The sequence below is a fragment of the Vulpes lagopus genome, chromosome 10 (assembly GCF_018345385.1).
Source record: "Vulpes lagopus strain Blue_001 chromosome 10, ASM1834538v1, whole genome shotgun sequence".
Taxonomy (NCBI): domain Eukaryota; kingdom Metazoa; phylum Chordata; class Mammalia; order Carnivora; family Canidae; genus Vulpes; species Vulpes lagopus.
The window spans coordinates 2,176,419-2,193,330 of NC_054833.1; the positions used below are offsets into that span (position 1 = coordinate 2,176,419).

The window sequence follows — 16,912 nt, forward strand, 5'->3', positions numbered from 1 at the left end:
TATCATCTCTCCAATCCCAAGAGCCTTGGTCTTTCATCCATACCATGCCACCTTCCTTTCAGGAAAAATGCTTGTTGACTTTTTTTTGGTTGTATGCACAGTTCAAAGCAGAAAAACATGATGTCACCTTTTGAGATACTCATATCAGTAAAAACTTGAAAATTAGGTTAAAAATTAATCAGCAGAGTCAAACCCGGGCGCTCTGCTCTGAGGATGCAGGGCTGGACCTGAGGCTATCTGACTGCCACGTGGCTCATTATTTATCCTTGTGAAACTCTGTGGAATTATTGGAAAGGGAGGAAGGGACAGAAAATTCTTCAAGTAGCCTTATAGTCTAGGGCTTAAAATACTGGTTTAATGGTGAAGGTAAGTGCTTTTCTTCTTTTTGGGTCGGAGGATAATTACTAATCAATCAGAGATCCATTAAAGGGAAGGAACAGTCCGAGGGGGAATCAGAGGAAAACCATTAACAGCAGTTTAAGGATTCCCACCTGGAAACGGTTTCTGGTTCCAAAATGAAGAGACTTTCTGAAACATGCAATCAATTCAATCGATACTCTAGAGAAAGGTTTGAGAGGCCACCAGTGCCAATGGACACTGGGCAATGATGCCTTCTCTGAGGATTCTGTATTAACTGTGACACCTTGATGAGTTGGATGGGTTTCACTGTGGGATGAAATACTGGATCAGAACGAACAAGGTTTGGGGTTGGAGGCTGTGGCAAATGAGTCTTCTCAGATTTCTATGTACATTTGAAATTGTCTCTCAAGGAAAGGAGAATATGAAGTCATGATTAAGATTAAGGGCAAGAGGGGCACCTGGGTGGCTCCATGGTTGAGCATCTGCCTTCAGCTTAGAGAGTGATCCTGGGGTCCTAGGATAGAGTCCCACACCGGGCTCCCTGCAGGGAGCCTGCTTCTCCCTCTGCCTATGTCACTGCCTCTCTCTCTCTGTGTCTCATGAATAAATAAATAAAATCTTTAAAAAATATTAAGGGCAAGAAAAACATGTATGCTTGTAGAGCTCACCCTGTTTGTTGCCCTCATTGGACAGCTCAGGAGAGGTACCCAGAGAGATTAGTATGATGGTGCTATGATGGGAAGCCCTAGGTGAAAACGTTGTGAAGTTGCCTTCTCCCAACCTGCCAGAGAAGGTCCCTAGTCCAAAGCACAGCTGGGCTCTTCTCCTGGAAGAGAAGCCTAAGGTTGGAGGAAAGGCCCACAGGCACTCCTACAGATCTCCCGCTGAGCTGAGCTGTGAGTCCCGGGAGGCAGTGACCCAACTACACTGATTTGAGCGTTAGCCTGCTTTCTAGGATCACCCTCTATTGATGCTTGATACACTTTTTCTTTTCTTTTTCTCATGATTAAATCCATTAGTGAATTGACAGCCTGACATAAATGACCTACTGGAATAACCAGTCTTATTTCAGCAGTACTAATCTTTCAGAAAGGTAGACAGGTGATAAAAAGGGCCCTCAGTTTTACTAACATGGAAGACATTGCTTCTTCCTGAGTTCTCTGATGTTTGTAGCAAGATACATCCCTTCTTCCCCCATTTCCCAAGGTCTCATTCAGAGGAACCTTATTTTATTTTATTTTTAAAAAGATTTTATTTATTTATTCGTGAGAGACATACAGAGAGAGAGAGGCAGAGACACAGGCAGAGGGAGAAGCAGGCTCCATGCTGGGAGCCCAATGCAGGAGTCGATTCTGGGACTCTAGGATTATGCCGTGAGCCAAAGGTGACACTCAACTGTTGAGCCACCCAGGCATCCCAGAAGAACTCTCTTTTAAAAGGAAATGTTTGAAACCAATTGAACAATCGATCAAAAGCATGTCTACAGGAATGTATTTTATTTCTTGTAAATCTGTACTTACTAACCTGAGAGGGCCTTAGTGCCAATCTTGACTGTTGATTATTATTGCTATTATTGTTAATATCAATAACATTTATGATGCATATTTTACATTTAGAAGGCATGCATCATACCTTTTTTTTCCCACTCACAACAGTCCCATGAAATAATATCATCTCCATATGTGCTGTTTTTTTCCATTTCCTATTTAATTAAAGCTCAGGTAGCTGATGAAACCTGCCTTGGTTTACTCAGATTGTGAATGGCACAGAAAAGTTTGGTCCCTGGATGCCCTTTGAACTGCATGTTCATACTCTTCAACCACATGTAACATTTACTCTGAGTAAACTTGGGGACTTGGCTAACAGAGATGATGCAAGATGGGCTGAGGATTAGGAGAAATCTAAGAGCAATAGAAAGACTACTATAACAAAGTAATGAATTCCAGATGGAGGCAAATAGGAAAAAAGCCCTATTCTTTTGCTTGTGTATAAGCCATATTGTCTACATTATTAATTTTATATAAAATACAATTCTATACTGTATCATAAAATTATTTTTAAAAGAATTTTCATTGAATGTCTATTCAATTTTTCTATATTTACTTACAGCTTTGACACTGGGACTCACTAGTTTTTAGAAGTGTCACCCCTGAATGGGCAGGTCCTTAACAGTGTTTATGACTGGGCTTAGACTCAACCCACTGTCTCTGAGTGCTAGTCATAACAGGGCTGAGACCCATCATTTCATATGCTTTTGTGATTATGTTAGCAAAATAGTTTCTATTACTACATCACTTAGAAACTCTAGTTTAGAGTGATTTGTGATATCTGCTCAATTTCTCTATTTGTCTAATGCAAAGGAAGTAGGAAATTAACAAGTGAAATCAGCAACTGAGGCAAAATTCAAAACAGTGTGTGAAATCATGAAAACTATGATAACGATGATGACAACAGGTGGAAGGGGAAGGACGAAGTGAGAGGTTTGTGATATAATTCCACTAAAAAAAAAGTAAGAAAAAGTCATTTTTATTCTCTTAAAATTCAAAGCTCCACTTGAAAGTATTTTATCATCAAATTTTGTTCTGGAATAAATGATTAAAACCATTTAAAGCCATATAAATCCCCCCTGTAGAATACCTCAAAATGAAACTACCATATTGTGTTCTAAGCTGAGCTTAAAATATGAACATAAAGGGAAAGTAGTGTTAACAGATAGGATAAGCACCAGTCTGGGCTTTAGGAGACCGGGTGCTGGCTCTGAAAACTGTGTGACTTGGTGTCAACTCCTCAGATTTCTGCACAGCAGTTTTCTCATCAGTAAGTTGAATGGTTGGGCCAGAGGATCTCTGAGCATTTTTCAGCTCTAGAGTTCAGATTGATTGGAGAAGTTGCTGGGAAAGCTGTAAGTAGAGTATGGATACTAGTAGCTGCATGTACAGATAAGAAGTTCCCTTCAGGTAAGTCTTGGGGAACTCACATTAAGGGAAATCAGATAGAAAATGGTCCAAACTCTGGGTAAACTAGGTGTCCATTCCATTTTGCTTCAGCTAGGATCTGAGTGAAAAAGCACTGAATCAGGCTCCTGATATCATCCAGAAGTTAGCAAGACTCGAAAGCCTTCCACAGCAGGACAAAAGTCAACATGTTTCCTGGTGCTGACCTTCTCTTGCTTAGCAGCTGGGCATTTATTTAGGTCCAGGTAAATAAAAAAAGAAAATTTCAAAACTTAGAGGGGGAAATCTTAGAATTCTAGAGACATTTGGCAAGCAGGAAGAAGGTTATCCTGTCTTTGCTAATGAAGGCTAATTATCATTCTTTCAAATTAGCTTCCTCTGGGTATAAAATGAGTATCTATGATTTGTTTAAAAAAAAAACAAATCGCTAGGTGGATCTGAAAAATCATAAAGAATAATGTGACCACCAAGTTCTATAATGCAGAATTAGCCACTGCTGGCATTTGTATGAATCTGCTTCTTTTTCTGTGGATATGCAGGTATCAACTCAAGCACAGCAACTGCTTTGTACACTAGAGTATCCACATGTTGGGGACATTATTTTAATAATGTCCATCATAAGGATCAATTAACATAGACTCACTAAAAACCTTTTTGTTACGTTAATTTGTCTCCAGTATTAAGCTGTAATAACTAATACTGCAAAGAAACTTTGGATAAAACTCTTCATTTTTTCATTCCTTATAAGCCTCTATTCTAAAGTCACAGAATATGAACATACCTAAGGGTGCAGATATTTCTCGTTGAATTGATGTGCAGAAAGAATGCAGCGTTTTGAGTGATGAAATATAAGCATGACATATTACTTATAAAGTCAGAGAAGCTTCAATTTAGGGATGGCTGCAAAACTAACAGTATTCTGAGAATAAGGATATCTCCTAAAAGAAGTAAGTATATGTATCTGCAAAAAGAGTTTGATCAGTGTACAGATATCAAATTAAACATGTCCACTTGGGGATCATGAATTATCTTTTCCTGTCAAAATAACTAGATTTATTTGTAATTGTAGCAGAAAGCCCCACTCACTGTAATTTTATAGATGGTTTTCTTAGAATTCTAGATATGTTTGTGTGTCATGTTTTGGATTGTTGTTTTTCCCACAGATAAAAACCAGTTGTGGTAAAAGAGATTCAGGGCAGAGGGAAAGTCCACCACAGAGTGTGCCACCACTTCCCAAAGAAGCCAAATGGATGAGAAGTCTTCCACCAGGAAAGGTAAACCCCCCCCTTCCCTCTTGTTTGCAGACTACTTTAATGAAGAGTAGACACTTGCCTCCAAGGTTGTTCTTTTCCTTTCCCTTCTTGTTTGTTTGTTTGTTTGTTTGTTTGTTTGTTTAAGTCATGTCACCCATTATGAAAACTCAAAGTAAACTCAGTGTAACATTGGACCAACTCTTGATTTCGGCTCAAGTTAGGATCTCAGGGTCCTGGGATCAAGACCCACATCAGGCTCTGAGCTCAGTAGGAAGTCTACTTGAGGATTCTCTCTCTCCCTCTGCCCCTTACCCTGCTCTCTCTCTCCCAAATAAATAAATACATTTAAAAAATATGTTGTTCTTGTAGCATACTGAATACTCATCCAGTGCCATATCACTTACAAACTCAGTAAAAATGGTTCTCCACATTAGTTTTTTAAAAGCTGAACACATGTGCAGGCAGAGTCTAGTGACACACAACAAAAATGTTTCTAAGTGAACATCACACTAAGGAGTCAGTGGAGGTGTTCACTTAGGCATACTCTCTCTCAGATTAGAGATTTGATTAGCTTCCTTCAAAAGCAGTTATCCAAATACAAACATCCAAGCTTTGCGGTGAATAGATATGTAAAACAGATAGGACCTCTGACTTGCAGCTGGGTGACTTGGGTTTTGTCACTGGCTTTGTCATGATCTCCGCCATTCATTTGATTTTGGGAAAACATGACTCTTAGATTTTCCTATAGTTACAGTCTGCTTCCCACACCTCCAGAAAAAGTCATATTTGCTTTACTTGACTGTAAGATCCCAGATTGATTTTCTTACAGCCAACTGAAGAATATGACAAAGGAGCATTATAGTCATGGTTTTTTTGGTGAAAAAGGGCAGTAGAGCTAAGTGAGGTCTCTGATGTCTTTTTCAGGCTTAGCCATGGGAGAAGTGGAAAAACGGTGGCCTCAGTCAGGATGCTCATTGTGTACTTTCATATCGTCCTCTAGGTCCAGAGTTCTGTTCATTACGCTATGGACTGGCTTTCATCATGCACTTCTCAAACTTCACCATGATTACCCAGCGTGTGAGTCTGAGCATTGCAATTATTGCGATGGTGAACAGCACTCAGCTGCATGGTCTGCCCAATGCCTCCACAGAAGGACCTCTTGCAGACACCGTCAAGAACCCCAGCAGATCTATGGAGGAATTTAATACAGAGGTAAGTAATTATCATGGAGAATGGTGCTCTTTGTTGAGAGGGAAAACTCAGTTTGAACGGAAAGATCTTGATTCTATGCTTTAGAGAAGCATGAGGTGCCAATGACAAACTAAAATAAGACTGGAATTTTGTTTTTGAGATATTGTTTACTTCTGTGATAAAAATAATTCTTCATTGAAATTGTTATGATTACAAGGTGGGGAGACTATAGAAAAAAATTGTGAAACCGTCTACAAAGGAACAGAATATTAGGTGTCTTCCATGAAAAACTTGGCATGGAGCGCGCCCTTCTGCCAGATTCTATGTAGATTTCTGCACCTTTCATTGTCTTGGGGCTATTCTGCAACTCTCTAAGTTCTATATAACAAGTAGTAATGCAAGAGACTTTTGCTCATAGCTCTGCAAATGATTTTTGTCCTGTGGAAAATCAACTGATACTCTCCTCACTTGCCCCTCAGTTGAGTAAGCCAATTTTGCCATATATTTAAAATCGAATTCAGCATTAATTCCTACTTCTGTGTCTTTGAATTCCCTTTGGACCAGTTGTAACATCTTACCAATTTCCTCATTGATTACTGAGATAAATAAAAATCTTAAAAAAAAAAAATTAAAAAAAAAATCTTTATCACAATATCATATGAGAATCATGATTATATCCTATTTTTAAATTTTTCCTTTAAACTATCATTTACTGTACATTCCTAATGTCACCCTTGTATTTCACGATTTTATTGCCTTGGACCCAGCTTATTTATAATGACCCCTCTCCCTCCAGTCTTTTCACCATCATTCATTCTATGCATTCAAATTCTCATGCTTAATGTTCCAGTATACCTTCGAGTTGCCAAACTTCTTTCTTGATGTGCTGTGTTCCTCCAGAATCTGGCCTCTCTTCTCAGCACACTCATATCTACTATCAGTGGCCCAAGGAAGGTCTTTGAGCAAATCAGAGCCCTGATTAGTTTCTCATCATTTGATATAATTTCAAAAGTGACAAGTTCAACTTTTGCTCCTCAATAAAAATAAATTTTCCTATTTCTTTTTGTACAAATCATAGTCATTCTTCAAAGGTTGGCTCAAGTATTGCTTCCTTCCTGGGACCTTTGCAAATTGTTCCCCCCTCTTCTCAAACTTCCTGTTTTACTGATGTTTTATCCTCAAACTTGAATTCTGATGTGAAGCATATATCTTGCATTATTTATAGTTATTATAAGTAGATAAAAATAGTTCATTTTCATATATATTTTTTTTGTTTCTTTGCTTCAATTTATAGCCTGATGCCACATATCTACTTGGCTACCAAAAATTATTTATTGGCTTGCATCATGAGAAGAATGTGATTTTATCAATGTGTAGTATGTGTTAAGAAGTCATCTCTCCCAGGGCAGACCATAATTCCTAAACTTGATTTTAAGGCTGATTTTGATGAGAGTTTAGTAAAGTTGTCTTTTTCTAATTTTTGAAACAAGAGTCAACATGTTACCTAACTTCTCCCAGAAGCAAATAGTTAAAAGAAACTCTCAGACAAAATATCTCCCAATGGCTTCTTATTATTTATGTCTTCCTATTATGTATTTATTTCTTAACTCTTTCCTTCTTCATTTCTTTTGTTTTTACTCTCCCTCTGAAAAAAGCAGAGTAGGGATATAATTAATTGGTTGTTTGTTTGGAAGAAGTGGGATATTTGTTAGGTAAAAAAATTACAACTGATGAATCACTAAATCACCTCTGAAACTAATAATTCACTATTTGTTAATTAAATTGAATTTAAATTTTAAAGAAAATAAATAAAATCTTTAAAAACAAACAAACAAATACAGAAAGGTGATTTCTATACTAGAATCCCACCAACCCCAACCAGCACTGGTTTTAAAGTAGATTTTCCTAACAGAACTTCTCAGCAAAGAATTTTCTTTTTTTCTCCCACCCAGGCCTCTGTCTATGAATGGAGCCCAGAGACTCAGGGTATCATCTTTAGCTCCATCAGCTACGGGATAATAGTGACTCTGATCCCAAGTGGATATTTAGCAGGGATATTTGGAGCAAAACAGATGCTTGGTGCTGGTTTGCTGATCTCCTCTCTTCTCACCCTCTTTACGCCATTGGCTGCCGACTTCGGAGTGATTTTGGTTATTGTGATTCGGACAATCCAGGGCATGGCCCAGGTACCCAGCAACTTTCTCATTCTGAGTGTGATACAGGTGCCTGAATTCTACTTGAGATCAAAGATCTTGATAATTTTCATTTTAGGGAATGGCATGGACGGGTCAGTTTACAATTTGGGCAAAGTGGGCTCCCCCACTTGAACGAAGCAAGCTCACCAGCATTGCGGGTTCAGGTAACGATGTACATGTGAATTACAGCTTTGCAATCTGCTTAGCCCCAACACATCTTTCCTTCTCTGTGATGTGCACAGAGGGAGAAAGTGGTACCAAGAAATTTAACAGTGTGAGAAAATTACATAACACCTGTGAGAGAAAGCCACTGAGGATCAGAAACAGGAGACCATTGTGAGCTAGGGTGGTCAGAAAACCATTGTCGGAAAACATTTAGACCTTGAATTGGCTTAAATGCAAAAAGTTCAAATAAAATTAGGGGTGCATGGGTGGCTTACTGAGTTAAGCGTCTGCCATCAGCTCAGGCCTTGATCTCAGAGTCCCAGGATAGAGCCCGTGTTGGGCTTCCTGATCAGCAGAGTCTGTTTCTCCAGAACTCTCCTCTGCTCCTCCCCCACCTTGTGCTTGCTATCTCTTTTTAAAGATCAAGTAAACATATATAATACTTGATGGTGTATAAAAACACTATTTTAGCAAAGCTATGCATGTGAGAATTAAGACTATCAGATTTCACAGTGTAAGGAGAGAAATCAGTCTGAAAAGTTGAGTTTAAAGAGCCCAACTGACCTTGAGTTCTTTGCTATTCCAAGCTAATCTTCACAGCAACTGTCTGATAATTAGTTATTTTTTAAACTCTCATTTTACAAAAGAGGGAATTAACATATGCAGGGATTAAATAAATTACCCAAATATGAATAGCAGTAGGTGGTAGAGCTGAGATCTCAGCCCAGACAGCTTGGCCCCAGAGTGCACACCCTCTGTTGCCCTGCCTTCTGCCTCTCCACTGCATGTGATCAGATCACACCAAGGACTCAATGACTTTATCACTGCCATTTGCCCCAACTGGTAGCACTGAAAGTGTAGACTTGCAGAACAGAAGTCAGGTTTCTTTAAGGCTTTCACTCCGAGCTCCAATGCACGGCTGCATCCTAAGATTTTTACTCCAAAGCAGCCCTGTGTTCTGGCTCCTTCCATTGCAGTTATGCTGTCTTCTTTGTTTATAAATGCTCTCAGCCAGTTTTCCCTCTCCTCCAGCTTTGTTCCCTGGTGACCTCTCTTCCCATCAAAGCTAAGTTATCTCCTTAAAGCACAGTTAAGGCATTTTTGCTCACTTGCTTGGACTCCCATGTATTCCTCCATGATTGCAGATAAAGACTGGTCTCCTTATTGTGTGGATACAAAGACGGACTGCCATCTGGTCCCAGCCTGCTTTTCCACTTAGCATACTGCTGTAAGCAAGGCTCTTGTCACACCACCTACAATCTGCACTTCACTTCTCTCCGGCCCTACTTTATGGGCCCATTTTCCTGGAAGGTCCTCTACTTCCAGCTTCGTTTACCCCAAATACATTCATTTCACTGCTTAGCTCATGTAAACAATTTGTAAGTCTCATTGTCAGTTTTAACACTCTCCTCATGTATACATCCATAGCATACTATAATAAATCATTATAGCTGTATTCCATATCCTCTCCCTCCCCCCGCAGAGTGTAAATTGAGACCCATTCAGGGAGTCATTAAATCAATGTAATAGGTCAAAACCAGTATTTAAAAACAAAAGTGAATAGAATAGAGTAGAATAGAACATAATAGAATGGAAAATGTTGGAGTGCATTGCACATGGTGAGTCTAAGTACTAATTCATGACACTTTTGTTTAAGGTTTATGTATGTGTATGTATTTGTATACATATGGTGTTTCTGTGTAAAATGCATTTCTTATTGTGGGTCTCTATAAAATATGTTCAAACTCCAAGGTCTATATTATATTTATAAAAGTGAATTTTGCTCATGCTTTTCTCTCCAACTGGACTAAAGGCTCCTTGAGGTCAGGGACTATGTCTTATTAATCTGTGTAATTTTCCTTCCCTGTCAACCTTGTATTGAACCCTGCCAGAATGCAACTCTAATTATAAAGAAATACTGGTGGCTATGATTGTAGAGAGTTTCTATGACAAAGTAAGGGATTTGTACTGGGCTCATTGGTGTTAAAGAGCCACTCAAGTGTCAGGAGGCATACTATTATTATTTATCAGTTCTAAGTACTTCACATGACATTATTGGGAGAGATCTGTGAGCAGGAAGAGAGACTCTCCTCACTTAGTAATTTGCCTCCTCTCTGTTGAGACAATGTCCAGGGAGGCCACTCAGTCTCAGCCCTTTCCTGTTTTCATAAGTGCTTTTTTGTCCCTCTTCTCTTCAGGGGTAGCATTTGGGTCCTTCATCATTCTCTGCGTGGGGGGACTAATCTCACAGGCCTTGGGCTGGCCTTTTATCTTCTACATCTTTGGTGAGTCACTTCCCTTATAATCCCAAACCCTCTGTTTGCCAGCCATTTGGTTGGATGCCCACATTACCTGTCACCCATTACCATATGAGAAAATGGCCATTACTGAACAGAAGGTGACAAAGAATGTTGAAGATTGGTAGCCCCCTGACTCCAGTCTAAGAGATGAGCTCTGTGTGGTGTTGACTTTTGAGGATTTGGGAGTGTAGTGTTCCCCTCCCACCCCTGGCATCTTCTGTAGAATCTCCACTACCACCTCTAAAATACTAGATCTAGTTGCTCTGTGGTTAAAATGTCAGTGTCACCAAAAGTTGGTGAAACACACGTTAAACATGTCTTCATATTTTATTGTAATTACTATTTCTGCCAAGATGCTCTTAATCTATTCTCTACTAGGTGAATCCTACAAAGCTCGATTTAAATACACCCTTCCTGAGATGCCTTGGTGGCTCAGACAATTAATTGTCTGACTTTTGTTCTTGGCTCAGGTCTTGATCTCATGGTCATGAGTTTGAGCTCTGCACTGGGCTGCACACTGGTGGTGGAGCCTACTTAAAAAAAAAAAAAAAAAAAAAAAAAAAAAAAAAGCATCTTTCCCTAGGGAAAATTCCAGGGCTTATCCCATCAAATTCAGTCTTTAACTTCTTTAAATGACAGATCTCAGCAATGAGATACATTTCTGTTTTGTTGTTTAACCAAATGATGTCATTCAATATGGTTCTTGTTTGTATGACTCTCTCATTAATGATGTTAATCCCAGGTCATTTTGATCCATACATGTTAATTAGGTACTGTCAAGAAATATGTCTTCTGGAAATCCATAATGAATGTATTGTTTGAATACAAATAATACTGTCTTTTGCAAATGTGCTAGAAATTTGCCTTGTCACATTGATTTTCTGGCAGGTTGTTTCATGTATGTATGACTACTATCTTCTTCAATCCTACTCAGATCTTCCAAAATAAGACAATAATGAATGTAATAAGAAACTGCTGCTAAAGTCATATAACATTATAACTGAGTCCTAAGAATAGTTAACCAGCTGTGCAATGGTATGTTCATGCTTATGTTCTCTCCAGAGGGCTCTGACATTGACAAGTGGCACTCTGTATCTGAGATGTGGTATCTGGAGAGTTTTAGTTAAACAGAGATTTGTAGCCTGGGTGGCTCAGTCAGTTAAGTGTCCAACTCCTGGTTTTGGCTTAGGTCATGATCTCAGGATCCTGGGATGGAGCACTATATCAGGCTCTGTACTGAGTGCAGAGTTCAATTAAGATTCTCTCTCTCTCTCTCCTTCTGCCCCTCCGCTGTGCTATCTCTCTCTCAAATAAATAAATAAATCTTTTTTCAAAAAGGAGATTTGTAAAAGAATTGAAATAAAGAACTGGGAAAGTTTAGTTCCTTATGGTGGCATAACCATGAGTTGATATGTATGTTTTGAAGGGAACAAACAGGTGCCACTTCGGAGGAAACTCCTTTCCTCCAGCACACAAATCTATTAAAAAATTAACTGGATCTCGGCTTCCCAGGTAGCATTGGCTGTGTCTGCTGTCTCCTGTGGTTCACGGTGATTTATGATGACCCCATGCATCACCCATGCATAAGTGTCCAGGAAAAGGAATACATTGTGGCCTCACTGGCTCAACAGGTACAGTGCATCCCTTCTACCTATGGACCATGCAGAGATCTCCAGGGTGGGGGTGGGGCTGAAGCACTCTCAGGCCTGTTCTAACCCCACATTGATTAGATATTTCCTTTCAGTCCAGTTCTCCCAGACGATCTGTCCCCATAAAGGCTATGGTCAGATGCCTACCACTATGGGCCATTTTCACGGGTTTTTTCAGCCATTTCTGGTTATGCACCATTATTATAACATACCTACCAACGTACATCAGCTCTGTGCTCCATGTTAACATCAGAGATGTGAGTATACTTCTGGTACTTCTATGAAAACAATAATGGCAATAAGGAGAAATCGTTCCATGCTGCCTAGAGCATTCTGGCCTTGCACATAACCACTCATTTAACCTTCACAGTGACCTTGTGAGAGGCATGGTAATGATTTCTATTGTCCAGACATGGACATGGGACATGTAGAGGTAAGTCAATGTGCCTTGGATTACACAACCACTGAGTGGTAGAGTCGCTGCAGGATCTATGTTCTGACAACACTGAGCAACATCACCACATCAACCAATCCTTCAATGTCCCTTAGAGATTAATATTACTTTTCTATAGAGACCAGTGTAATACCATGGAACTGGCCCTCTTACCTGAGGCAGTGTTCTTCTCCTGTGGAAAAGGATGCTAATTTCCTAAAAACAACCTACCTGGGGTGCGGGGGGGCATGGGGAGCATGGTTGCCTGTGGAACTGATAAACATTGGTGCTGTATGCTCATCTGCAGTCACTGTATGTGTTTCTTCCCTTCAGAGTGGGGTTCTGTCCTCCCTGCCTTTTATTGCTGCTTCAAGTTGTACAATTCTAGGAGGCCAGTTGGCAGATTTCCTTCTGTCCAGAAATCTTCTCAGATTAGTCACTGTACGAAAACTCTTTTCATCTCTAGGTAAGAATAGGTGCAGGTTCTTGGTTAACTAATCCATTTTTCCACATATGGTCTGAGAGGGGTCCTAATGGTGTGTTTCATTGTCTAGGCCTCCTCCTTCCATCGCTATGTGCCGTGGCCCTGCCCTTCGTGGCTTCCAGTTACGTAACAACCATTATTTTACTGATACTTATTCCTGGGACTAGCAACCTGTGTGATTCAGGGTTCATCATCAACACCTTAGATGTTGCCCCCAGGTAAGGCCTTTACCTGTTTGTTCCCCTCACCCAAATTCTTCTGAGGTGTTAGGCCTCAGCCTTCTTCTTGCAACTCCTTCTTGTTATGACATGCACAAAATGATAGTACAATGACGACAAATAACTAGAAATGTCAGTACATGCCATGACCTGTGCCATTTTTAGAACAACAGTTCCTAATCTTGCCCAGTAATCATTTAGATATAAAGTTTTCCAAGCTTCCCCGCAACCAGAGATTGAACTGTGTGTTCTGGGAAATGGTCCACACATGTGTGTTTTGGAGAAGCTTCCAAAGTATTGATAATATCAGCTACCACATATGTATGCACCTGCCATGAGACAAGAGTATTTGATAGACATATATCAACACGTCTAATCCTCACAACAGCATGAGGTAGGCCCCATTGTTATCCTCACTCTAAAGGGGAGAATACTGAGTCATGGCAAAGTTAATGGACAGGCCTAAGGTCACACAAAGGCAGAGCCAGGCACTTTGGGTTCAAACCCAGGCACTTTGAATGCACTGCACAAATGGCTTACCTTGCTGAGCGGCCTCAGGATGGGGGTGGGGGTGGATCCTGGGCTCCCCAGAGACCGAAGTGGCCCCTGGTTGTTGATTTGGCAGAGGTGATTTCAGCGTAGGCAAACAATTACCCCAAATGTTTCTAGGTAAATGAAAAACTGCATTAGGCAAAATGCCTTTGCCTATGATCATTGAACTGCATTAAAGTTGAATTGCTGAAAAGCCCCAGGCAGCTTTCTGTATAAAATCACGTGTAAAATCATTGGCCCACAGGTATGCAAGCTTCCTCATGGGAATCTCAAGGGGATTTGGGCTCATCGCAGGAATCATCTCTTCCACTGCCACCGGATTCCTTATCAGTCAGGTTGGCCAGTTTATTGAACGTCTGCAAGTGGCAGGTATTGTTTTAGGCACTGGGGACTCACAGCAGGGCCTCTGCTCTCCAAGACTGTGTGGTCAGACAGAGATGGCAAGCACAGATTTCAACACGATCATTCTATTCACAGGGGACTCGAAATGACACTCTGTTAGGTCAGATTTCCCAGGGAAAAGAAAACATAAGCCAAACTTCTAAAAATGAATGGATGTTACATGGATGAAACTGAACAGTTTAGGTAGAGAGAACAGCACAGGTGAGCTCCTGGAGGAACAAAAGCATGAAACAGTTGTGGGTTATGACCAGAGTGAGTGATACATGGCAAGGAATGGTAAGACATGAAGACAGAGGAACAGAAGGGAAAGATTATGAAGAGCCTGCTCAGATTAATGCTAATTAGAAACAATTACAAAATGGAAACACAAAGGGTCCCAAGACCAGTTTAAATAAGGAGATGTGAGGTCATGATGCCAAGAGCATGGCTGTGAGCACGGGCCATGAGGCTCACTCAGGGTGAAGTGTGAGCTGGGAGGACAGAAGATAAAGCAGAACCAGTCTGTGGTGGAAAGATGACAAGAGTCAACTTATAAAATTTTTATTTTATTTTTTTTTAAAGAGAGAGAACAGGGCAAGGGAGGGAGGGCAAGGAAAGAGAGAGACAGAGATAATCTTAAACAGGCTCCACACTCAGCACTGAGCCTGACTCAGGGCTTGATCTCACAACCCTGAGATCACAACCTGAGCTGAAATCAAGACTTGGATGTTTAACCAACTGAGCCACCCAGGAAAGCCACCCACTTACAAAAAAGTTTTATTTCATTTTTAATACATCTTTATGTGATCTAGTTTCCAGTTTCATTTTCAGCCAAAGTGCTAGGAATCCACTGTGACTAAAATGCCAGAAATGAACTATGACTTACCAGGGCTGGGGGAGGAAGAACATTCTGGACAAATACAACTCACATTGTATTGAGATGCCCATCCAAAGGGCATTGGTGCTGACGTCAACAGCCAAAAACAAAACTAAACAGAGAGAACACAAGGATGAGACCTTAAAAATGTCATTTTAGGCATAATTTTAAATGAGTAATGTGATATTTTTGTGAATGTTGGGATCCAAGTTTCTAGAAAGCCATTAGCATAAGTTAATTCATTTTGGTTTAAAGAAAAATCTATCTCGACCTAGAGCCCAATGTTCATTTGAGTCATTCTTTCTCCAATAATTTCACAAAATCTTCTTCAATAACTTAAGATGTTAAGTGACTATTTCATATTGCCCCTGCTATGCTTAGACATCGATGTTGCAACGCACAAAATGGAGGATTTCTAGAGCTGGTGGGGAAGAAGCTGTGAAATTGATAATTCTGTGTTTTCTGTCTCCAGGATTCTGTGTCGGGATGGAGGAATGTCTTTTTCCTGTCTGCTGCTGTCAACATGTTTGGCATGTTTTTTTACATCACATTTGGACAAGCAGAAATCCAAGACTGGGCCAAAGAGAAGACCCTTACCCGCCTTTGAGGATACTGAATTGCAAACTTAAATGCAGTACTGACTGTTAACTTTTGCAACGTTTTTTTACGTATCATCATTCTTCATATTCTTGGCCATAGGCTCGGCAGTTCTCAACTCTGGCTGTGTGCAGGATCTCCCTGAGGAGTCTCTAAAACACAGGGTTGATGGGGTCTGTTCGCAGAGACTCTGAATGAACTGGCCTGTGGGAGAGCCCTGTTGCCACTAGTTGTTAGACACTCTGCTGGGTCTCTAACACACAGCCACATTCGACAACTTCCGCACACAGTTGAAAAGTCAATTCCTGTTGCCTTTGAAGTTTCCTCTTTGGAAAGTACTAGATGAATAAAAATCTATGTGAAAATAATCACTGATAAGTACCTTCATGGGGGTGATTATGGACACAGAGAAGATCTGCTAGGAGCTATAGTCATATGTTATAGAGCTCAGCATGGAACAGAAATTTGAGGCTGTAATCCACAGAATTCACTTTTTTTATTATTTCTATACATTGTGTGAAATATGGATGTTTATTTATGTGGTTAAACCTTATTAAAATTCACATGCTAAAATTAAATATATAATTTTCAAATTATTTAGATTAGGATCATTTCCAACAGGTGAAACAGATGTCTACTTATCCTTAGCTTCCATGGGATTAAAGACTGGGAAATGACCAGACAGAGATTAAATGAATGAGGTTAACTAGAAATCAAAGGCTAGAAAAGGCAGAATTGAAAAGCTCAAGGAGGTTGGGGGGCAAGATGGGGACTTCCAGAAGATACAAGGAGGTAGTTTGGACCATATAATGAAAACTGAAGGGAGACAACAGAGGTGCTTTCAAATGAAATGATGATTTATAAGGAGAATACTGAAAGTATAACAAGATGGATGAAAGCATAGACTGATCTCCCATACCAGAGAAGTTACTTTTTTGGGATTGAGAAAAATCATTTGACCTCCTTCCTATTTTCCCAGGACTCAAATAGTCATCATTGTCTCCAACAGGAATTAATTGTGGTTCCTATCTCTCAAAACACATCCTCTAGGCTGTGAGAGCTGACTCATACACAGATCTGATGCCAATTTTGCTGCAACTGTTCTAGAAGAGAAATTCCCAACATCTTTAAAAGCCCCACAGAACCACAGGGACCTAACCTTGGGATACCCTAGTGGATGAAGACAATCTCCTAATGCAAATCAACAGGTATTTTTGAGCAGGTGTTTCAGAGAAAACAGCTGGCCAGGCTCTAAGGATGATGCTAAGATGAGAACACTCTGGCTCTGTTCCCTGGTATTTAA

The 16,912-nt window shown here is 40.1% G+C and overlaps 1 protein-coding gene across 4 annotated transcripts; it reads left to right on the plus strand.

The window, feature by feature from the left end:
- Nucleotides 1-225: 225 nt before the first annotated feature.
- SLC17A2 (solute carrier family 17 member 2) lies at nucleotides 226-16,187 on the plus strand. 4 transcript variants are annotated; one of them, XM_041772627.1, is made up of 13 exons: nucleotides 226-366; nucleotides 3,408-3,559; nucleotides 4,478-4,588; nucleotides 5,568-5,779; nucleotides 7,711-7,944; nucleotides 8,030-8,117; nucleotides 10,317-10,403; nucleotides 11,931-12,049; nucleotides 12,163-12,324; nucleotides 12,834-12,966; nucleotides 13,055-13,202; nucleotides 13,999-14,123; nucleotides 15,485-16,187. In XM_041772627.1, exons 3-13 carry the CDS (start codon nucleotides 4,561-4,563, stop codon nucleotides 15,658-15,660), a joined length of 1,512 nt encoding a protein of 503 aa, XP_041628561.1. In that variant the 5' UTR covers nucleotides 226-366; nucleotides 3,408-3,559; nucleotides 4,478-4,560; the 3' UTR covers nucleotides 15,661-16,187. The 4 variants fall into 4 exon arrangements, with proteins under 4 accessions (XP_041628561.1, XP_041628564.1, XP_041628562.1 ...); XM_041772630.1 differs by having other exon boundaries at nucleotides 13,999-14,089; XM_041772629.1 differs by having other exon boundaries at nucleotides 236-366; nucleotides 3,412-3,559.
- Nucleotides 16,188-16,912: the final 725 nt, after the last annotated feature.

Excerpts from the sequence above, each read along its gene's own strand:
- SLC17A2 (XM_041772627.1), top strand. The coding sequence starts at position 4,561 with ATGGATGAGAAGTCTTCCACCAGGAAAG. Across the intron at positions 5,780-7,710 it reads TGGAGGAATTTAATACAGAG|GCCTCTGTCTATGAATGGAG; the intron begins GTAAGTAATTAT and ends TCTCCCACCCAG. Across the intron at positions 13,203-13,998 it reads ACCTTAGATGTTGCCCCCAG|GTATGCAAGCTTCCTCATGG; the intron begins GTAAGGCCTTTA and ends ATTGGCCCACAG.